The 23,907-nt window shown below is 40.0% G+C and overlaps 1 protein-coding gene across 1 annotated transcript in view; it reads left to right on the top strand.

The window, feature by feature from the left end:
* Nucleotides 1–3,169: 3,169 nt before the first annotated feature.
* The window catches only part of LOC140232503 (N(6)-adenosine-methyltransferase catalytic subunit METTL3-like), a 60,405-nt gene continuing 39,667 nt past the window's right edge, over nucleotides 3,170–23,907 (top strand). The window contains exons 1-10 of the mRNA XM_072312598.1: nucleotides 3,170–3,357; nucleotides 5,072–5,247; nucleotides 8,062–8,129; nucleotides 8,285–8,429; nucleotides 10,628–10,718; nucleotides 11,693–11,769; nucleotides 12,407–12,443; nucleotides 13,292–13,347; nucleotides 13,897–14,016; nucleotides 14,853–15,040. Of these exons, the coding sequence (XP_072168699.1) occupies nucleotides 3,249–3,357; nucleotides 5,072–5,247; nucleotides 8,062–8,129; nucleotides 8,285–8,429; nucleotides 10,628–10,718; nucleotides 11,693–11,769; nucleotides 12,407–12,443; nucleotides 13,292–13,347; nucleotides 13,897–14,016; nucleotides 14,853–15,040 (1,067 nt within the window). The 5' untranslated portion in view covers nucleotides 3,170–3,248. The remainder of the gene's footprint in view (nucleotides 3,358–5,071; nucleotides 5,248–8,061; nucleotides 8,130–8,284; nucleotides 8,430–10,627; nucleotides 10,719–11,692; nucleotides 11,770–12,406; nucleotides 12,444–13,291; nucleotides 13,348–13,896; nucleotides 14,017–14,852; nucleotides 15,041–23,907) is intronic.

Raw genomic sequence — 23,907 nt, 5'->3', positions numbered from 1 at the left:
TGACAGGAGTTGAACCCCGTCTTTCTTCTTCTTCTTCTTCTTCTTCTTCTTCTTCTTCTTCTTCTTCTTCTTCTTCTTCTTCTTCTGATTAACCCTTTAAAGCCCAAGCTATTTTGACCCCTTCCAGGCCCACGGGGGGGGGGGGGGGGGGGGCACAATAACTTCTTTATTATATGATGTATGACAATCATATTTGGCACATGGGTAGAACAACTCATTCTCTACATGACCCAACATTAGAAATTTCTCAAGGTCATCCACTGAGGGCGCTATTTACCAAAATATAAAGAAATACATAGAAAATACGCTAAAAATCATGTTTTTTTCTTTTTAATTTTTATCTCCAGTAAATATGCTTTCATTTTATATCAATCATTTTCATATTCACCACAAAGGAAAAGTAGTCAACCTTCACTATTAGTTATAGTTGAAATTTCTCAAGGTCAACATGTGGAGGCGCTATTCATTACAATATAAAGAAATACATGAAACCTATGATGTATTGCTTGGAATGGGTACATTATGTTGGTATCACATTTCATATTTCCAAAATATTGCATTTTGAGTTTGCAGATTGATAATATGATAAAAAAAAATGATATTACAGGCAAAGCTTGTGTGAAGATAACACAAAATAAAAGGGTAGTCTTTGAAAATGCTGTATTTTCGATTATTTCTATGATATCTATTGTTTGATGCCTATGTGATATAAGAATAAAAGAAATAATAAGAAGACCATTCAGGGTAATTCACAACCATGATTACTTCACATGTTAGTCCTTCAGCAAATTACAGCCAAGAAAACCCCCATTTCATCCATTATTATACTGTTAACTGAAATTAGAATAGAAAATCATGCAAAATCTGACAAACATGGTTGTCAGTTTACGGTTGCCATGGCAACCAGCAATATCGGACCTAGCTAAATTATATATCAAAATGTTTGCAATTTAGGAAAAGTCACCAAATTTGGATGAAATCGGGTGAAGGGTGTAGGAGTGGCAAACGAAAATATGGTGGGGGCACAATGTGCCCCCCCCCCCCTTTGGCTTTATAGGGTTAAGTCTGCCTTCTTCAATAGGCTGAAGATTCTTGCAGACTGTGCTATTTACATTATAATATAGTTTATTCACAGATATTTACAAGCACATAGAAAATTTGACGAAAAACAACTAGCCACTGTGATCAACCATTAGACGGTTGCGGAATGATCACACAGAAGGCGCTGAAACAATTTCTGACGACAGGGAATTCCAGTTCCTTACAGTTTTTGGAAAGAACGAATGGCGATGCGATTCAGTTCTCGAGTATGGTACCTGATAGGAGTGTGGTTGCGAGGCTCTCGCTGAAAGAGGAGTAAGACTATTGTGTATTTTGTACATCATAATTAGCCTGTCATTTTCTCTGCGTTATTCCAGAGTGGTCCAATCAAGTTCTTGCAGCATTTTGGTGACACTTGAGGTGTTATGGTAGTGATTTAAAGTAAATCTCGCAGCTCTTCTCTGGACAATTTCCACTTTGTGGATTAGGTTCTTGGAAGATGGGTCTCAAACTGTGGAAGCATACTCAACAATGATTGGTCGAACCAACGTTTTGTAAGCTGTGGCTTTAACATCAGAAGATTTTATGCGAAGATTGCGTCTTAGAAATGCAAGGACGTTATTTGCTTTATTGACAGTATTGTTGATGTGTTTGGTCCACTTCAAATCAGAAGTGATGGTTACACCCAAGTACTTCACGGATTCAACAGATTCAACATTGTTCAAGAGGGGCGTTATCTAGATGATACACGTGTTGCACCTTTCTTCTTTTCTTGGATATTGTCAAAATCTTACACTTATCTGTGTTCAAAACCATCATCCATTTTCTCGCCCAGTCAACAATTTTGTTTAGGTCCTCTTGAAGATTTTGCGTATGATGTTGATTGTCAATGGTCATGTAGGATATTGCATTATCGGCAAAACGGCGAAACTGTTCCATTCGATTGGTAGAAGTAAGTTCATTAGGATTCCAGGCCTCTCCTCTACTCAAGTTGTGGGCGCCACGGACAAGTCACTTCGTTGGGATTTCACCTCCCCCGCCGCGTATCTTTCAGTACTATCATGTTCTGGGGGCATTTCATGAAGCACTTTTTCCGAAAAATTTGTCAGACGAATTTGTTCTCAGCCAATCAGACGCAAGGATTTCAGTAGCTAATTACAGTTTGTCAGATAAAATATCTGACAAAACGCTTCATGAAACGTTCCCCAGCAAGCGCGCAAGAACACTTATGTTTTTTGTTTGTTTGTTTGTTTGTTTTGTTGTTGTTGTTGTTGTTGTTGTTGTTGTTGTTGTGTTGTGTTGTTGTTGGTTTTTTTTTTGTTTTTGTTTTTTGTTTGTTTGTTTGTTTGTTTGTTTTTTGTTTTTTTTTTTTGGGGGGGGGGGGCAAAATCTCAAAGCACTATGATTATAGCATAAGGGGGCACATTAACGGTGTGAGATCATCGGTGCCTAAAAGGGAGCGAAGCGACAGAGCTGGAGAAGATGTGGGAGGGGGATACCCCCTCCCACGGTAGGGACTATTTGTAAAAACAGAGTATAAAAGTCGCGTTTATTGTATAAATCAAATTTCTAGGGAATCAAACACACACACACACACACACACGCACACACACACACACACACACACTGTACAAATCACTACGAAGGACTATGATCATAACTTATGAAAACTATTCATTTTACTATGAGTACGGGCAGAGCGTCTGAAATGCATTCACGAACAGCTTAAAGGTGATCGCATTGTTCGAGCAATGAAAATTATTCTTATAGGCCTATTGCTAGAAAGCAAAGAAGAAAAGGAAGATGAAAGGTTTACTAAAGGTATGTTTCAGGGGTCACACACACTGGAGGACGCCAGGCTACCATCCATACACTAAATTTAATGTATCGATTATGATAATGTATATTATTAGTGTATTATCCTGCAACTTTTAGACAAGAAATGTGCCTTCATTTTTCATTTTGGTTTTTAATGATTGATCGCTATTTCTTACAGGGGGACGGCAAGTACCACCCCCCCCCCCCCCGCATTCCCACGCGTACGCAGAGCGCGATCACCAAGCGAGCGCGAGCGAACCGTGGCGCCATGGGCGCGCGGGTGGTTGTTGGCTTTGCTTGGCTTGGAACGAGCCGGAGACAACGAGAGAAAGTCGTAGAATCCAGAGTTCTATAATAACTTAATAGAGACAAACAGCCCTGAAAGCAATATGTCGAACACTTTAAAACAACTCGAGGATTTGAAAAGGAAGCGGAACGATTTAAAGGCGAAACTACTTCGTCGCAGGGAAATTGCTTCAATAAGTATCGGCAGCGCAGGCAAGTAGACTTTTGTGTAGTCCCGGGTATTGAAAATAATGTATGTAATCACTAGTGGGATAATATTGATGTTCTTATGTTGCCAACGTACGTACTAAACAGTTACACTAGTATGCCCTGCCCCTAGTACAAAAGTTAAACACGTTAGGCCTAGTGTTTCTATACGATGATGTATAAGCTTTAACAGTTATTCTTTTTGGTTTTAATGTGGAAAGATTAATTCGGTTTCACTCTACACGCTCAAATCAGTTCGGGAAACCCACTCACAAGCAAGGGGGGCCCCTCCTTATAAGTAACCCGTCCCCCTTATAAGTAACCCCGTCCCCCTTATAAGTAACCCCCGGGGCACCCCTTATAAGGAGTCTCCACGCTTTTTTGCAATGCAACGCGAAAATGAAAGGACTGCGGCAATTTGCTTGATTATGTCCATAAAGCTTCACAAGTTTCCTAGTTACTCACGAAATTTGAGCAAAATCGGTTCGAGGCATCATATCTAAAATCATGGATTTAAATGCGATGTCAAACGACCCATGCGAATGCTGAAATGCGAGCGATTACTGGCGTGAGTGTCGCCAGGCGCGGCGGCGCGGCAATGCTTGAGTGCAGACGTGGCGACTGAGTACGGAGACTCTTCTCTTCAACTCATCTTGTTGATTGTGGTTGCTAACCTGGAAGAAGAAGAAGTGAAACATAATTTGCACTCTACTATTCACTGTTATTAATTTTGTAACAAATTCAGCACTGATTCTAATTTAGGTTCTAATTGATTTTTTAAAATCTTAACCGTTAACTAAGTTATTTGAATGAAGAACTTCCTTTTTTTTTTGGGGGGGGGGGAGGTTGGATAACTTTGAAAGAAATTAAAAGAAAGAAAGGCAGGCAGACTGAAAATTAAGATAATTTACCCTATTAATACTATTAACACATTTACCCTATTAACATATTTAATTTTACTCTTTTATAACACTATTGTTATTGGTCTAGACACCGTCTAGACCTATGTAGTACAGTAGTACAAACAAGTAACACTTAACCGAAAAGATCAGCCTCTATCTTGTCGTCAGGGATATGTTCCACGGAGACTTCATCTGGCTTCAAGGATTCCCTCCGAGGAGAGCATTACAAGTAAAAAAAAAAAAAAAAAAAAAAAAAAAATGATAAAAAAACTCCTCCGGACAGATAGATTTTTCTGTCTATCTACATATTTACCTAACACTAAACACGAGAGTGTATAAAGCAAGCTGCTCATAATTCAAGTACTTTGACCCTAAAACTGTCCAATATTTGACCTCTGGCTACATGTAAAACCTATGCCTCTGCACCGCAGTCAAATTTTGGCACAGGAGGTCGATCCTTGTTGCTGGTTTGTTTCTACTGCTACATTTGTACTATGTTTAAGAGTTCCTAGACTGGATATTTTAGGTTAGGTTTACAAATTATAACAGGGTCTTGCATGACTAGTGTATATTTTGTAGCATTGCCATAAATTATAAATATTTAGCACCAAATTTCAAAGCACTTTCATGATGTTGTGGTGTTTGACTGTTGTTTTTTTCAATTATTCCTTTTTTTAATGGAGTGTACATATGGAACCCTCACCAAACTGTTGTCAAAATTGTCATTTACATACTTGTGTAAATGTAACAATTTTGAATCTATTCTAGACTTGAGCCTGTGCTTTCATCTACAACATGTACAATTTGTATGTCCCCAGATAGTACATCAACAAGTTCTGTAGAGCTGAGTGCAGCCAGCGCCAGTCTACCATCTACCTCTGCTGCAGCAGTGAGCTCTCAGACCACAAGCGTCACTGTCCCACAGGTCACATCGACGTCGACCATTTTGGGCATCAAGCCGGAGGACGAAGCTGTGCTAGATACAAGTTCAAATGTGTGTACAGCATGCTCTAGGGCTTGGTCTGTCCATGCTATCTACATGTGTAGTTCTAAATCATACATGTCTTTTTTTTTCTTTTCTTTTTTTTGAATACTCGGGAGACCAGTTGCTTATGTATCTCAAATTGTATTTGCATATACACTTACAGTAGGCCTATCTTGCTTCTGATATCGCTTGTTAATGTTGTACAGCTGTATATATGGATTGAGTGAATGTGGCAATATTAGTAGAACACATCAGGGAAGTTTGAAGAAGACTGGACAATCCATTAAAAGCTTATAAATTTCAGTGCCACCATCACTGGATGAGAAGACTGCAAGTGCAACAGTTAGTGACATCACTGCAGGACAACGATTTTAAGAAAATATAGAGAGAATTCTACACTTTTTTTTTTGTATGAAAAGTACACTTTCCTGCAACTTGGCATCGACATACAGTGAAGGTAATATATTATTTCCCCCTGCTTTCTGAAAGAAGTAATTCAAGTGCTCTGTCATTTTGCTAGAGAAATATGAAAATATGCTGAATTCTCTTTTCATTTTCTTCATATAGCGGTCGTGCAGTGACGTCACAAATTGTAGTGATTATGTCATCCAGTGATGGCACTGAAAGTTTCAAAATTCATAGCTTTTGAACGGATTGTCCTATTTTCCTCAAACTTCACTGATGTGTTTACTAATATTGTTGCATTCACTAAATCTATTGGGTATCATTTCTATGTAAGCAATTTCCTTTGAACCCGACCCAACATATGTACTAATATACCTGTATTATATATTTCTGTATAAGAAGGGTAAATATTCATAAAGTTTTGCCACACTGTTGGTGTCTACTACGTAGATGCAACTTTGAGAGTAGATGAAAGTTAGCATATTTCAAGCACCATACATCAACATCATTAGAAAGCATTTGACATTTCCTCCTGTGTTGCTTGAGACCAATGCAACACAGCCTCAAGCAAATGCTACAGCATTTTTTTTTTTCATATGACAGCATTTATTTGATAATTGATCTAAACAATAAGTGTATGTGCTCTCTCAATGGGTTGTGCTTTGTTCTGTGTTTATGGTTGGATGTTATTGCTGCTGTCGTGTCAGAGAATCAAAGCATCTATACATCTAGTTCTCAGTATCATGAAAATAAGTCTTGCCGCACCAATACGTAACTATGCATGTATTTTTATGCCTCCGCCACGAAGTGGTGCCAGAGGCATTATGTTTTCGGGTTGTCTGTCCGTCCGTCCGTCCGTCCGCATTCGTTTACGCGATAACTTGAGTAATATTGACTGGAATTTTACCAAACTTGGTCCAAGTATAAAGTATGATATGGCAATTACTTGATTAGATTTTGGGTGAAATCGGCCAAAGGTCAAGGTCAAATCATGAAATTGTATCCGTTTAAGCGATAACTCAAGACTAGATCAAGCAAATTTCACCAAACTTTGTCCGAGGATGATGTATAATGGGACAATTACTTGATGAGTTTTTGAGTGAAATTGGACAGAGGTCAAAGGTCAAAGATCAAGGTCAAATCCTAAAATTTATCTGTTTACTTGATATCTCAAAACTGGATGAAGCAGCTTTCACCAAACTTGGTCCAAGGATGATGCATGATGGGGCAATTAGTTTGAATTTTATTGACATTGGCAAGAGGTCAAAGGTCAAGTTCAAATGCTAAAAATGTTGCTGTTTCCCCCATATCCATGCAATGTCTGTAGGTATTTTTTTAAAACTAAAAGTGTAGACATGTACTACTGCATACAGATTCTCCAGAGAGAGTTTCATGTCATAAGGTCAAAGGTCAAAAGGTCAAAGGTTAGGTGAAAATGTTACAATTTCAATTTCTTGCAAATGATTCAATATATCTTCATGGAACTTGGTACATATGCATGTAATGACTGGCAGGGATTATCTAGGGAATGTAGGGGTCATGGGTCAGTAGTCAGGGGTCAAAGGTCAAGGTCAACTCCTCAAAATTTTACTATTTCCCTCATATGCAATGCTTGCATTATTATTTTTAAAACTTGCTATATACATGTATTACCAAATGGAGATTCTCTGGGAAATTTCCAGCCAGAAGGTCAAAGGTTAAGGGTCAAAGGCCAGGTTTAAATGCAAAAAAAAAAAATCTATTTTATACTGTAATTACACTCTTTCTTCATACCTTGAAAATTACTCAATGCGTAAACTTATAAAAGGGTCGGTCAGAAGTCAGGTAAAAATCCTCAATTCCCCAAATACATGTACCTGCACTCTTAGACAATTATAGCAAACCTAGTTCAAGGAACAGGGGCGGATCCAGGAATTCTGTAAAGGGGGGTGGGGGCGTGACTAATTATTTCTGGTGCCACTTTCGGGTTTCATTTCATTTTTTTCTTTTTATTTCTTTTGTTTTTAATGAAAAATAAAGGGGGGGGGGCATGTGCCAGTTGCGCCCCCCTCTGGATCTGCCACTGCAAGGAATGTGAACATTCAAGATATTTCTGACAAACCTGTCATTTCAATATTTTGCCAGTCATCACACATTGTGAAGACATTGTACCATACACCTATTGGGAGAATCATGCATTATGGTGGAGGCATCAGTTGCCATAGCGACATTTCTAGTTTAACCTGTTGAGGACGAGCCCCAAGTACAGTATTATGCATGTTGTAGCAAAATCAGTCCATCCTCAACGGGTTAAAAGTATATTTGCTTTCTTTTCTTTTTTCCCACATTTGGTATCAATAGTCACCTTTCATTGTTTTCACCATTGCTAGTATCGTTACAATTATTAAGGTCTAAAGTGTATTTCATATTTTTTGACAGATTTCAACAACTTCAAGTAGCCAAGTGACCACTTCTGTTCCAGAGTCTAGGAAGAGAAAAAGAGAAGAGTAAGTATCTGTACTTATCACAAAAACTTACCTGTAGAATCATCAGAAGCAACCACAAATGAAGATGGGCAGGGTAGCAATAGAAATTATTGGTTTTTAGACAAGCATACTTTGATTTTCTGCTCTAACATTCTGATCCTCGTCTGCCTCCGCAGATCTGAGTCGGACCAAAATGTGAGCAGTGCCACTGTGGCTGCCGCGCCTGCCACCAAGGTTGCTGCCACGACCAAGCCGAGCGCTGACGACAGTGATCTGAGTCTGGAGAACCTTCTCTCATCAACATCATTTAAAGAGCAGGAGGTAAGTAGACACCACTCATATATTTGAGTGCTAGAACACAGAAGGATTTTCTAAACTATTGATATGTTCTACTTTGTGTGACTTGCATGCATTTGAAGACCAGGGCCCCTTTTCATAAAAAAGTTGATATGATAGCAACTCTTGCTGGAATGGCAATGGTCATGGTAAAGACAAGAATCCAGCTTCCTGATTGGCTGTTTCTCTGGGAAGTTGCCATTCCAGCAAGAGTTGCTATCCTAACATCTTTTATAAAGTGGGACCCAGATTGCAATTAGTGATGGTTCAAATAACTGCAAATTTTAACCCATCCTGACAAAACCATTGTAAAGCTAGATATTACCTACTTATATATTATAAATCCAACTTATTTTCATGTTATCAAGTTCCCTTTCACTGCAACCTAAAAAAAAAAAAAAAAAAAAAAAAAAAAAAAAAAAAAAAAAAAAAAACCCTGTTCATGCACTTTCCATGGCATTGCTCACTACAACTCTGCATCTTGTGTTGTTTTTCTCAGATTACGTTCATCTGCTCATGCACAGATTGTAAATCGGAATTGGCTTTATTAGGGGAGGCCTTGTAATTGTCATTTATGAACTCACAACAGTGATACTTTCAAGGTTTACTTGTTTGTTTACAGATTTCAGAAAGCCATTAGTGGTACACTCTGATCTATAAGTAACTCTCCAATAAATGTTCATAAACTTGGTTATCAATGAGAAGCTATAATTGTGTTTACCCAACTCCCATTTGTTGATTTAATTAGAATCCAAGTTCAATCTTCAGCTGACTCAGTTGTTGCTAGAGTGGGACTCAATACTTTGTAACCTTTGACATCATTATGTAGGAGATTTTTAGCATATTGGAGGATATTCATGAATCTAGTATGGTGCCTTCTACATACATTTAGGGACAAACTGTCCATGAGCTTGAAATTACACTGATTGTGATCCCCTACGTAAATAATTCCACATTACTGTAATGATAAAGAAAGAAAGAAAAAAAATCCATAGTGTGTAGTTCTGCACACGTATGGCATAGTAATTCTTAATATCATATTTTGGATCAATAAGAGTGATTTTGTACTGTACATTTAAACGTTAAGGTGGTAGCAATAAGAGATGACTTCAGCTATATTGCCCATTTCAATCACTGATGAAGAAAACTTGTTTATCAGATTTATCATTTTCATTGATTCTTATGACTTATAGTCTGCTGTAAAATGCATTCTTCAAAGATGAAAGATGAACATTTAATGAAGTTTTTCAAATGCACACAAAATCTTTTGTAAAACATCAGTTGTATCTGAGTTGTAATATTTTTTTTTAAATATGTCTATGTAACTTAACGTGGGGGAAAGCAGAGCATTTTTAATATAAGCATTAACATGTCAGAAAGATGCTTTTATGATGTACACTATATGTATGTACATATTGTATTAGCGTTTATGTATGTACAAATTGTATTAGCGTTTGTCAACTCTGATGCCCCGCTATCATGGACTATGCTATTTCTTACCAAGAGAGGGCAGCATGACACAAAGTGTGTTGGTAATGATGGAGGTTTTCATATCAAAATGCATGATGTGCTTTGCCAACTCTTAATAGGATATGTCATCAGTCTCTTAGTCTTTAAATTTATCTTCCATTAAAAGCACCAAGCAGAAGAGAGAAAGGCTTGTAAAAAATGGTACAAGCTGTGCATTGAGACAATGGAGTGCATTGATGATTTTAGCAACTTCCTGAACCTTTTTAGCAGATTTTTGCAAAGGACATGGGAAAAATCAGTGACCAACAACATCATGTATACTGTCTGTCTTCGAATTTGGAAATTATCCAGAGAGGAATTTGCGAAGTTTTGAGCGTGAGCAGTGCATGATCTTGATCATTGCTGCACAATGCAATGAATTAAGGTACAGTGTACTCCCGTTATAACGAACACGGTTACAACGAAATTCCGGTTACAACAAAATAAAATTTAGGGCCGCAACATTATCAACTCTATGTATTTTTATTGTTTGTTCATTCGGTTATAACGAAATTTCGTTATAACGAAAGAAAACTGCCGGTCCCGAGGACTTCGTTATAACGGGAGTCCACTGTATCTCATAGGCAAGTCAATATTATTTCAAAGTAATATTTTTTGCCGAATGTAAAGTTTATGTGTTGTTTTCTTGGGACTGTTTGTTTTTATTTATCCAGAGCAAAGAAATGGGACAGGAAATACATGATCTCCTGAGCATGCCAACGGCCAAGGAGAAGTCAGTTGCTGAGGCATTCAAGTCCAAAGGAGGTAAAAGTCATAGTGGATAAAATCGGGTGTAATAGCGCTGTGAGGTTTGGAGGCTATAAAAGTATTGCTTACTGGCTGGTGAGTCTTCTATGGCTGATGTAACCCGTTTAGCACCAAGAGGTTGCTTTCAGTGTCAATCTCCACTCACTGAAGAAGCAGCGGTGTTTACCACTAGAGTGCATGGGTTCAGACAAATTGATTGTGCTTTCTTTTTTGGGGGGAGGGGGGTGGGGAGAGCTTGCAGAGTAGTGTGAAACAGGAATGGTGTGGATGAGGCAAAGAAAGCCCCGCCCCTTTTTCACATACCTGCATCCCACACAAGGTGCACTTTACACGTACACACCCCTAAGAGGGTGGCCGGGGGGGCTGTTCTGCTATTTTTGAGAGGAACGGTCACTGATGTTTCAGTTGATAAAGAGATACAATTTAGGCTGAGATGTGCAGAGACAGTATGAAATTTGGCTATTCCAAAAACATCAGCCACAGAGAAGAAAAATGTTATTCTCACTTTATTCCATAGACTTTGTTGTTTTGATAATGATATAGAATACAGTCAAATGTGTCTACAGTGGCCACGCAAGAGAGACAAAAAAGTGGCTGCTAGAGACAGGGTCGTTTTTATGGCTCTTCTCTCGGGGGGGGGGGGGGAGTTGTTTTTAGTGGCCTTATATGGCAGGTGGCCGCCCTAGACAGATATTGATTTCTTTTCGAAGCCTGTGCAATTTTGCTTTTTGATAAAATCCAATCATTTCCTCAACTTCTTCCATCTGAATGCCTTTAGAGCAGATGTATTGCAGTAATTGGTTTTACATCCATAATTATCCTTTTCCAGCACATCCTCGACAGTTTTTAAGTGCTAGTTTATTGTAATTGTATGAGGGAGAGGCAAAGGTTGCAAGAAACAGATATTTGCACAAAAATCATGATGCACACCAAACACTTTTCCTTCTTACCTCCCTGTCTCATTCTTGCAGCATCTGTGCAGGAATTCTGTTCTCACGGAACGAGAGAAGAGTGTAGCAAGGTCTCTGGTTCTACAGAGTGCAACAAGGTTTGTCCACAGCAGTCACTATGAGCCATCATATGTTTTGTCCTCATACTCGTGTAAAAGAAAACAAAGCACACACTTTGTATATATGCTTGGGTATTCACCGTGTGAATTTTGAAAAGTTTTTTTTTCGCACATGTAATAATGCACTGCCATTTTGTCAAAAATATTGTTTAAATGAGCCAAGAATTTAGCAGAAAGAGATGACAGTCCTCATCCTATAAATCTATTTCTTAGTGTTCTGAATGTTTGTGGCAAATGTAAATTGTAGTCCCCCCCCCCCCCCCGAACTTGGACATTAGACATTAGATAAGTGAGTGCAATAGATATATAACAATCAGAGTTATGAGCTGCACTCCAGACAGTAAACCCACATAACTGCATATAGTTACATTTCATCTCTTTTAGAAGTTTAGAAGTCCTGATGATAATTATGGGATATTTTATTTGCCTTTCAAGAAGACTATCATATTTCCCATGAATAGTGAGAATGGAATATACAATTTTGTCTCTCAAAGTATCATGAATTTTATTATTGTGACAATTAGCCTGCCTGATCAAGATGAAAACTTATTACCATGCATATAATTTTCATGAAATTCTGTGTATTATTTCTTGTCTTTCTTTTTCTCTCTGACAGCTTCATTTCAGAAGAATCATCAATAAACACACAGATGGTAAGTTCAGCGTATCGGTGTAGAAGCTCTAATGTTTTTCGTGTTAGCGATATTCCCCCACAGAATTACTTGACCAATTTACTTCACGCGATGACTCAGAGAAATTGTGCAGTGTACATCTACCTTAAACCAGTGTCTGCCAATTTTTTTTCTCTCTCTCTTGCAAAACTACTGATGTAATATTACTGTACTACATCTGACTTGAAAGTGTAGTGTTTAGGAGAAGATGAGATTTCAATGTGATTGCATCCTTGACACACTTAAGAGCTATCTCTTATTAGTGTTCATCCACTTTGGGAGGGCAGACCAATTTACTTTTTACACTTGAGTGTTATACCATATGCTTCAATGTGTTGTACTCTCGTCATAAATTCATCCTTGTGAAATCAAGTGTCTATAGTGCAGGGGTATCGCTTGAAAGAAAACAAAAATTGCAGTTCTGTGTGTACTCTATAAAAGAGATATCAGTCAAAATATTTGCCTGTCCACAATGTAGAAGTTTTATTTTGATTAATTTGTGTGTGTGTGTGTGTGTGTGTGTGTGTGTGTGCATCTTTCCCACAAGGCTGCTACACTTGGAGCATGCACAAAATGTGAAGCAGCTGGCTTTTGGAGACTTTTGAACTGGCATGTGTTTAAAAAAGTTTGTAGAGATAGGGTGGGTAGGAACGTCCAATGCAATCAAACAGCATAGATACACAGTTCGAAATGAGATGCTTTTGACTTACAATTGTCCAACATGGTGCATCAGTATGATATTTGCATGTGTACTTATGTGCATATGGACATGTGCAGAGTCTTTGTAGATACATTTCATTTATTTCTTTTTATTTTTTGTCTATTAACAGAATCACTTGGAGACTGCTCATTCCTCAATACATGCTTTCACATGGATACCTGCAAAGTGAGTTATGATTTTTCACCTATCGCTGGCAAAAACCAGATTAAACGTATGGGCAGCTGTCGTATATTTGAAGTAACAGTTAAACATAAGGGTGATCCCCCCCCCCCCCTTACGTAGTTACATGCACTTGCTCAGGGAAGTGATGGAAATTATGGTTGTGTAGTAGTTATTAAAAAATAGAAAAAATCATTTGGCAAAACAAAGAATTCTTGAAGTAATATTGTACTTGCAGTTAATTTCATTGTGTTTTTATTTTTTTAGAATTTGGTGAGTCAAATGATATGAAAAAAAAAATTGCCTCATAAAATCAATTCACTGCATATTGTAATCCAAGGTAGTACACAAATAGTCCTTCTGATTTTCCTCTGTGTAGAAACTATACTGCTTGGCAGTGCTTGCGCCTTCATGATAAAGAGTTTGAAGCAGCCCAAAAATAGTTGTGTTTATGTCAGTACGTGGATATGCTTTTTAGTCGTCTTCAAGCTAATGGTTGGAAGTTCACATACTACCATTCTCTGCTTGTAATTGCTTTTGGAAACATCCGTGCAGTATGTTCACTATGAGGTGGAAGAGCCCAGCAAGCCTGAGGGTGCTGAGAAGCCGGCTGGACCGGTAGCACTGCAGCGGATGAACAGCAAGCTAGGGGCCAGTGTCATGACCCCTCCACAGGTGACCTACATATGTATTGCTGGTAGTCTCTGTCAAAGTCTCGTGGTAGAAAATACAGATCTCTGCACAGTGAGGGGTATTAATCACGTTGAGTGAAAGTTCTAGTTTTTGATGAAATTTATGGGTAATTTTGTGGTTTGTTTGATTAGTATGTGTATAAATGTCAGTGTATATTTATTGTGTAATTGTGTATGTATGGGACTCAGTGGAAGAACTGTACTTGTCCACGTACAATATGTTGTATTTAATGTAAATGTCATTGTTTTGTCGTCTGTTGATGTTTGTATGTGCAGGGCCCCCAGGAAAAACAGTACGTACCTACTGATGGGGCCACCCTGTTGAAAGAAGACTGAATAAATGAATGAATAAATAGATGAATAGATAAAAAGATAAATGAATAAATAAAGACAGAAAGAAAGAAAGAAAGAAAGAATGAAAGAAAGAAATAAGTGAGAAAAGAAAATATTTTATCGCACCTGTACTGTGCTCGCAACTTTTGTTGTGCTATCTGACATTATGACTGCATAGTGAATGATGATTTCACTAATGAGTCACATTGCAAAAAGAATTGTGATTCTGTTCATGTAAAAGTGTAGTCAAATCCACATGTCTGGATTGTGCAATGTCAAGCTTGAAAGGGGATAGCCTTACTATATATCTCAGCAGCTTTCAATAGTGGATATTAAGGCCAAATGAATTTTCCTGTTTTATGAGAAGTGATTTAATGACACCACACAATTATTATCCCCTGTACACCACCCAAGATATAAATCAAATCTGCCCCTAAACGAGGGGACTTTGAAATGAAATACTCTCTCTCTCTCTCATCTCGGCAGTGGGTGCAATGCGACCTGCGGTACCTGGACTTCGAGGTCCTGGGCAAGTTTGCGGTGATCATGGCCGACCCGCCCTGGGACATCCACATGGAGCTCCCCTACGGCACCATGCAGGACGATGAGATGAGGAAGCTCAACGTCCCCATCATGCAGGACGAGGGGTTCGTCTTCCTCTGGGTCACAGGCAGGTCAGTCACAGAGAGAGAGAGAGAGATAGAGTAGCGGAGATATATTACTTGGTGGTATAGAGAGAGCAGCTTTTGTTATTGCGGTTGCCATCATTCAAACTTTTTGTTTTGTTTATTTCATTTTCAGTAAAGAGTGACAATGTGTCACAACATATCACGAGAAAAGAACAATAATATGGAAATAAAAGTTCATATGGTATTCTCAATACATTGAAATATGTAAACACCATGAATTAAGGACGAAATAGATAAATGTATAGAAGTCATTTACTGCGTAATGTTGAAAATGGAGGGGGAAGCTAAAAAGCAGAGCTTGTAATATGCTTTCCCCTCAAAATCAATATTAATAATGTACGAAAATGTAACCATGTATGGGTAGACAGAAGTGTGAATATAGAACATCAAACACTAACAACATAACTAAAACCTTGCAAATCCCTTCACAAGGTCGCCTTCTTGCGGCAAAGAATGGGGTTGGGAAGGAATCATGAGTTGATTTAAAAACAGGTCATTTTGGACTAGAGGATAAGAAATTACAGATGAGAGGTAACACAATCTCACAAAAGAAAAAAAGGCAAGAAAAAAAAACCCTATTATTACTTTTGTGAGTGCGAACATTAGAGTAAAATCTGTGGCGATTTTCCAACTCTTTCACTCATGCCAGGTTGTCTGGGAGGCCTCAAGGGACAAAAGAGGAAAAACGGACAAGGCATGATGGTACTCAGTCTTGTGAGATACCTGTATGAATGTTGAGTCTCATGACATATAGCTGTTCCGTCACAATTCTGCCGTATGAGAATTTTTGTATGTTGGTGGCCTATCATTTAGAACAGTTGGTATTCAGTTTCACTAGTAGTACCTTAGAAAAAATAATAAATAAAATGAAATAAAATTATACCCGGGCATCAGAGTTACATGGTGGTCAAAGGCCTGTGAGAGAGGCTACAGTGTGATTTGTGTATTTGTTTGCCTTACATCCAACAATTTGGTTTTGTTTCGGTTTATAGTTTAAAGACTGATCTGTGACTCCCTGACTCACCATACACAACAAAGAATGAGAGAGATGTGTGATAGATGTGCCAAAGTTCTGATTTTGTCATGTAGATTGCAAAAAATGCAGCAAAAAGTAGTTGCTTATATGAAATATGACTGAGCTGCAAATGCCATTCTGCTGTTCTATTGTGACGTTTGTATGATAAATAGGTTGTTTGTCATCCTGGTCTTAGAGTGAAAAAAAAGAAGCATTCAAGGAGAAGTGTCATTTTGTGTTTTGAGGCTACCGATTAGCGGCGCTGCTGATGACGTATGCCATCTCTTCAGGGGAAGTTTTCCTAAAAAGTTGAGGTGATGAGGCCAACAGTGGAGCTCACATCATGTATCCGTATTTCTTCATGTTTGTGTCATTGCCCTTGAAGTTTGAAAAGGAAAATAAAACTGGACAGACTTAGATAAGAGTTTTACCCTCCTCAGCATCATGGGGGGACCTGTTTGTTTCATCTCCCACTAGCTGTGCTGTGTGGATACCAGTGTTTGGCAGCAGAAAAATCTACTCCTCCTTTCCTTTCTTCTCCCCCTCCCCCCTCCTTCCTCCCCCTTCAATCTCTTCCTCTCCTCCTCCTCTGTCCTCATACCCTCCTCCTCCAGGCCTCCCTCCCCTCCTCCTCCCCCTCTCCCCTCTTCCTCCCCTCTCTCCTTCTCTTCCCTCCTCATCCCCTCCTCTGCATCCTCCTCTACTTTATCCCTCCTCCTCTCCTCCCCACCCCTCCTCCTCCCTCCTCCTCCCTCCTCCTCCATCTCCTCCTCCCTCCTCCCTCCTCCTCCTCCTCCCCCCTCCTCTTCTTCCTCCCTCCTCCTCCTCCTCCTCCTCCTCCCCTCCTCCCTCCTCCTCCCTCCTCCTCCTCCTCTTCTTCTTCCTCCTCCCCTTCCCATCCTCCTCCCCTCCTCTTCCTCCTCCCCCCTCCTCCTCCCCCTCCTTTGTCACCTCCTCCTCTACTTTATCCTGCTCCTCCTCTTCCCTCTCCCTCCCCCTCCTCTACTTCCTCCTTCCTTCCTTCGTCCTGCTCCTCCCTCTCTTACCGTCCTCTCCCTCTCTCCTCCTCTCTCTTTCTTCTCTTCCCTCCTCCCCTCTTTCTCTTCCTCCTCTCCCTCCTCCTCCTCCTCTTCTTCCTCTTCCTCCTCCCCTTCCCATCCTCCTCCCCTCCTCTTCCTCCTCCCCCTCCCTCCTCCTCCTCCTCCTCCATCTCCTCCCCCTCCTCCTCCTCCTCCTCCCCTCCTCTTCCTCCTCCTCCTCCTCCTCCTCCTCCATCTCCTCCTCCTCCTCCCCCTCCTCCTCCTCCTCCCCTCCTCCTCCTCCTCTTCTTCCTCCTCCTCCCCTTCCCATCCTCTTTCCCTCCTCCTCTTCTTCCTCCTCCTCCCTTCCCATCCTCCTCCCCTCCTCTTCCTCCTCCCCCTCCTCCTCCCCCTCCTTTGTCACCTCCTCCTCTACTTTATCCTGCTCCTCCTCTTCCTCTCCCTCCCCCTCCTCTACTTCCCCCTTCCTTCCTTCGTCCTGCTCCTCCTCTTTCTCTTCCTCCTCTCCCTCCTCTTCCTTTCCTTCTCCCCTTTCTCCTCCCTCTCCCCCCTCTTCCTCTTCCTCCTCCTCCTCGCCCTACCTTTCCTCCTACTCCGCTCAAGATCTCCCCTTTCATGGATGGCCTTGGTGCAGAATACTCTCCTGCTGCAAGGTGTTGTGCAGCTGTTGGACTTGACTTCAAGAGATGACTGCAAAGTGAACTCTGACCGCTAGATCAAGTTCATATCACCAATCTAGGGATTCTGTGTTCAGGTGTCTATGTGTCTTTTCTCTGTATTTTTTCTCCCCCCTTCCACCTCGCTTCCCTGTGAATGCAGCCATGAGGACAATATACAGCCGTAAAGTCAATACCCAGGCGTAACACTTGGATATATCTGACAGAGCTGTTTCAAAACTCTTCCCTTGTTTCTCGGAGCAATAAATCACATAGCAAGGAAGGTGTAGACAATGTGAATTATTGAAGACCATTATTTCTTTTCCTCTTGAATCCTGACTCAATACTTCACTTTGTCAAAGATAAAGTTTAAGTGTAATCTAGCACATCAGTATATCCAGACAATGATTTCAAAGCCAGTCCAAATTTCAAGGATTTCTGTGACTTTCTTTTGATTTTGCTAGTCTTGATTATCAAGATTGCATTGGAAACCATGTGGGCCAGTATTTAGAACTCAGGTAATCCAACATCCCTTTAGTCATGTACTGTACACTGGCATTTTTGTGGTGGTTTTATTTTCACAAATTTTGATAGCAAATAGGCTATTGATTGTGAAAATATTGAAAAAAATAATTAAAGACAAACATTTACCAAGCAAACACTGTCCAAGGCCAGCACACTTGGATTGCGATATCAAGTGACTACCCGTCATATAGCCCTGATGCCATGCTGCTGGACCCCTGCTTCAATCCCTGGAATACAATAGTCTTTATGAGAGATGTGGTCTTGTTTCTAGCAATTTTTAAAACAAAATAGTTTGTTTGAGAATTCACACTTCCTTTGGAATGTTTGTGTAATTTTTTTTTCTCCAATTATCATGATAATGAGAAGGGAAAAAAAAATACCTGGGTTTTGCGTTGACTTCGAGCAACTATTAACGAAGATTGCAGGATAGAGCTACAGTGCATCACACTATTTATTACGTCATCGTGTGTATGTACACACTGCACTGATTGAGACACAACACAACTACTGTTGCATTCAATGCAATGTTTCCATACATCACAGCAATTTCTTCTTTTCTTTCTGCCAAGCTCTGAACTCATGCTGAGGGAGAAGGGATTCTTCCCTGATCCTCAGAAATACTTTCGACTAGACCTAGTTTCGTATGCATGCAATTAACTGTTGCAGCATCAGCAAACACAGATTTTTCCTATTGCAACTGCAAACCCACTGCCTTTGATGTGAGTTATCAAGCATCTCTGAGAATCCTCACTAGAAGAGGTTCAGTAATTCACAAACCAGTGCTGTAAAAGTGCAGAAGCTCAACTTAGCATACAGAATTAGTAGAAAAAGGCTTTCTTTAAATATTGTCCAAACACAGCTTTCATTACCTACATTGTACCTACACTTGCTGTGCTTTTTCCACGTCCTATTCTTAACCCCCCCCCCCCCATCAAAAGCAAGCAAACAAAACAAAGAAACAAAACAAGACAAAACAAACCCCTTTTCCTCAGAGCTGACATATGCAACAAAGCACTTTACAGTAAAATCATCCTATCCAATTTTCCATGAGAAGATAATGTGAAGATAAAAGGATGCTGGGCAGAAAGTGGATAGCAGAAGAGAGACAAATTTCCTTCAATGAAACGTAAACATTCATGACATCATTCAAGCATGAAGGCACTGCACGGGAGTTCCATGTAAAATTTTTACTGCTCCCCTACCCATTATCAAAGTCAGTTAACCATAACATTGCTATCTGTCAAGATTCCATGTGGCAGATAACTATATCTCTCCCTCTCTGTCTGTCTGTCTGTCTCTCTCTCTCTCTCTCACACACACACACACACACACACACACACACTGCATCTGTGCCAAAACATAATTCATAAGCCAACCTTGAAAATGTCAGTACCCTTGACCCTTGACCCCTGACTAAATTCCCATAAGCTCCTTGTTTATGCTGCAGGTGTCTCAGTGCTGTCAAACCGTGCCCACCCCCCTCCCTAGAAGACCATGCTCTTCTCATTAGGCAGAGAAGGAATGCATGGGCCAAGAACATGCCCCAATGGAGAACCTCTGACATGGAGGTCGTTACCGGGTCAAGTGCCCCACCTTTAACCCCCCTAGAGAAGTGGTACAATTAGCAGTGTGGTGTTTGAAGAAGGAGGAAATTTGAAGCACCTGCAGCAGACACCTTAAGTCCACATGGTGTCGCCCGACTCCACGGGCCAAGGAGGCCCCAGGGCTGGGTAATCCTCAGAAGAATGTTGTCCCACTTGAACTCTCTTCCCCCTTCCACTCCCGTGGAAGACCGTAAATCCTGTTTGTGGGTGACATTAATAGCCGACTGAGAGAAGTTGCTCCCATGACAGGAGGACTCGGGTGAGCTGCCACACACTGTGTTTTAAAGATTTCTGGCCTCTTTTTTTTTCATGTGGTTTTTGTTTCCTCCTTTGGTTCTCCTTATTCATCATGTGCCCTGTTTGCCACAGAACTTGAAAGGTTAAACGTCTATAGCTACAGTTGTCCGTACATCAATGCCATCTTTAATATCTCATCCCCTTATCTCCCATATCAGATCCCTGCCCTGTTTTACCCCGTTTATACTAAGGAAAAAGGGGGTTCTGAAACCCCCTGTAGCCGCTTCGAGCAGGCTTTCAGCTCACTATAAACAGACAGAATTCAGAAAAAGCGATCCGATCGGGTCGGGTCTGGTCGGGTTCTGAAACTTCCTATGGGGGGAGGTTTCAGAACCCGCTATAGCAGGCTCGAGGAGGTTCGACTGCAGTATAAACGCAAAGGGGGTTCGAGAAGCCGCTTTTTGGCCGACCCGGAGGTAATTGCTGAAGGTCATCACCTGCTTACATAAACAACCCAGCCATCTCGACCAATCCCGGCTGCAGAAAGCCTTTCAACTTGCACACTGTCACTCAAAAGCCCGCGCCATAAATCAGAGGAGAGGAGAAGATTGGGCCTGCTAGGGCCTGCTAGGGTCTGCTTTTGGCGAGCAGTATAAACAGACAAGAGGCTGCTTTTTCAGAGTGGGCTTTCGAACCTCGAGGAGGCTCTGAAACCGCTAGCAATATAAACGGGGTATTTGGCACAAAACTTGGGAGGTTAAATGTCTATCGCTAGTTATCTGTACACCAATGCCATCTTTAGTATCTCTTCCTCCACATATGCCATGTCAGATCACATGTTTAATGTTTAGGGAGGTGATATGCTGCATGGATTTCAAAATAGATAATTGAACTGCATACCACGATGACAGCTCGTCATACTTGTTGCAATATAACCAGACAGGTGTTTATTTTTTATTTAAATATCCAATTGCCTCCCAATGTGAGCAGAACAGGAGGTGCCACATTCCACATAACATTTAAGCTTCGAGCATTGAGAATTAACTGTTTCTGGGACGAACACTGAACTAGGGCTTTCTATAGCTCCGTCGGTAGAACACCGGGCTAGCAATCTGAAGGTCTCAGGTTTGAATCCCGATGGAATCCCATTTTCTTTGCTCATTTTTCCACTAACTTTTAAGCTGGCGCAATGTTGGCATTGCTACATGAAGTCACATACTGCGCGTCCAGAATCTTGTTTCGAAGCATTTTCTGGTATTGCTTATCTGTTTCTCTGGCTATTTTGGGCTTTTAATCGAGTCCTTTCCAGAAAAGCTGCTTTGCCAATGAGTCTGATGACTTTCTGGTCTCAATGTGATTGAGGAGAGGTTGTGATTTCACGTAATGCAGAGTTCTTCATAGCTCATGAACATTCTGTAGGATGCTTCTACATGTAGTGGTATCATTTGTGCGTCCTTGCCCCTTTTCTTTATACTTCGCCATCTTTGGCCAAGCAGCTTTGTCAAGATTGCAGCATTGTCATTGAGGTTCTTTTAATTTCCTGCATTGCTGTTGCCTCTTCGGGCAGTATTGTGTAGATGGTGACTTTTTGAAGGGGGGGGGGGGGGGAGAGAGCTTGAGAATGTACCATCCAAACCATTTGAAATGTTAGTGCATGAAATTCCAGATCACTTTATTTTGCGAACAAACAAAACCACAATTTGTTACATTACGTTGTATTTGGCTTCAGAGTGTGGGATGAGATCTAAAAACTGTCCTTGATATATAGGGTAGGTTTGAATAATATGTTCTTTTTATTTAATGTATTACAAGTGTGTGTGTGTGTGTGTGTGTGTGTGGGTAAAATAGAAGAGTTACTGAAGTACAAAAATAAACATAAGAATGGAGGTTCAACAAAAAGCAAAAAGAGAGAAAATAATCAATCTAAAAATAGCTAGAAAAACCTTTTGGGTAGTTCATGCATAGTTCTCCAGGGCAGATAAGACATCCATTAAATGTGAAGCCATTTTGCGAACCATCCAATCAGTGCAGTCTGAGGTATGGTATGAGCCCCATCAACCAATTGGGGGGTGCATCCAGGTGTCATACGAGATGCAAGCCAGCCAATAGACGCTCCTCCCCCCACCCATTCATACATGCTCATGTTGCAGAACCCCAGTTAGCAACTTTTATGAGCTTGCTCGAAGAGAGATGCGCTGAAAGCATCATTACTCAAGCGTGATTGTGGTTTGGGCTGGAGAGGAGGAGAAAAAAAAAAGGTTGCCATGATAACAATCTCCGGAATGCCAGCCCCACTCATCCGTTGATCACATCCAAAATGGATTTGGTGGCTTCCATCTTGTCGACATTCGGGTCAAAAGTTTGGTGAATTCTTCTTAGTTCATGACCTAAAGATCTTGGATTGTTAAATGTGGAAGGCAAAGTGAATTAAAAGAAAGCTGTATTTAAAAAAATAAAACACAAAAGATTAAAAAAGATCACACCCAAATTTGATTCAGTGGCTTCCACCTCACCAACATTCGGGTCAAAAGTTGGGTGGATCATGATCGTGCATAGTACAATATTTCTTTACTTGATGTTCCTACTTTTTGATTTTGAGCTCAGACAAGGTGGGAAAAACATATTAGCTACATGTATGTATTAAAAGGGGCATGTAGAGAATGTGATGAGTGTAGCTCATGATGCAGGAGAGAAATAAACCCCGATTGTGGGATGTTTAGCAACTGGAGCTGGAAATAGTAACAAACTGCAAATTTCACTTCAGCTCAAACTAAAATTTGAACTCAAATTTAAATTCATATTCAATTTCAAACTCAAACTTAAACTCAAATTCATATTCATATTTAAGTTCAAACTCAAATTCAAATGACATTTCTGGTTTTTTTTCCAATAAGATCTAATTAAATTCCCTTTTTTCTGCATAATAACCAATGCAAATATAAAGCTGTGACACATTACAACACCTGTAACACCTCTGAATTGTTAAAATGAGTATAAAGATGCATGGAGTAAGAGTCTGAGGGATTCAGCTAAGCAGCATAACAAAATATTTTTTTCTTTGGGCAAACCCATCTACAAATTAAGATAAAATCCAAGAATTCTGAGCAGTGCAAATGTACATATTTTGCTTACCATATTAGCATATACTCCCTGGGGTAACAAGACATCTAAGACCAAAAAAAAAAAAAAAAAAGACCCAAAAAAAAAAACCCAACAACAACAACAACGACAACAACTTATGACTCAATTTTGAATATCAAAAAATACAAATTTGAATTTAGAATTAGAACAATTTTTTTTTTGTAATACAAAAGAGTGTGTCTGCGCATCATTTCAAGTCAACAATGATGCTATTTTGTGAAAATTGTTGAAATGACAGTTTGTTTGGTTTTTTCTTCCTGATTGGGGATGTGGGGTCTTGTCACCCCGGGGACAAATTTTGTATGTATGTATCATGTATTTATGTAAGAGAAAGACAGAGAAAGCAGAAATGACAATGAGTGATTAGTAATTGTGATTGGAATCAAAATGTTGTTTATCAAGGACTCAAGATGGCCTGTTGGATGCATTTGATGTATGTTTGTGTCTGTTGATGAGAGAGAGAGAGAGTAGAGACATAGGAAATAACTTAAAGCTGCTGTGACGTAACTTTGTCAAGTTTTGCAAAGCATGCATGCATGCTCAGGTGCTTGTGTTTGTTTTTTGGGGGGGGTTTTTGTGTGTGTGTTAAGGGTAACAAAATCTCAATGTCCAAAATCCTGAATTTTCAGGAGAG

The sequence above is a fragment of the Diadema setosum genome, chromosome 9 (genome assembly GCF_964275005.1).
Source record: "Diadema setosum chromosome 9, eeDiaSeto1, whole genome shotgun sequence".
Lineage (NCBI taxonomy): Eukaryota > Metazoa > Echinodermata > Echinoidea > Diadematoida > Diadematidae > Diadema > Diadema setosum.
Note: the sequence above shows the minus strand (reverse complement) of the source record. Positions and strands in the feature narration are given on the sequence as shown.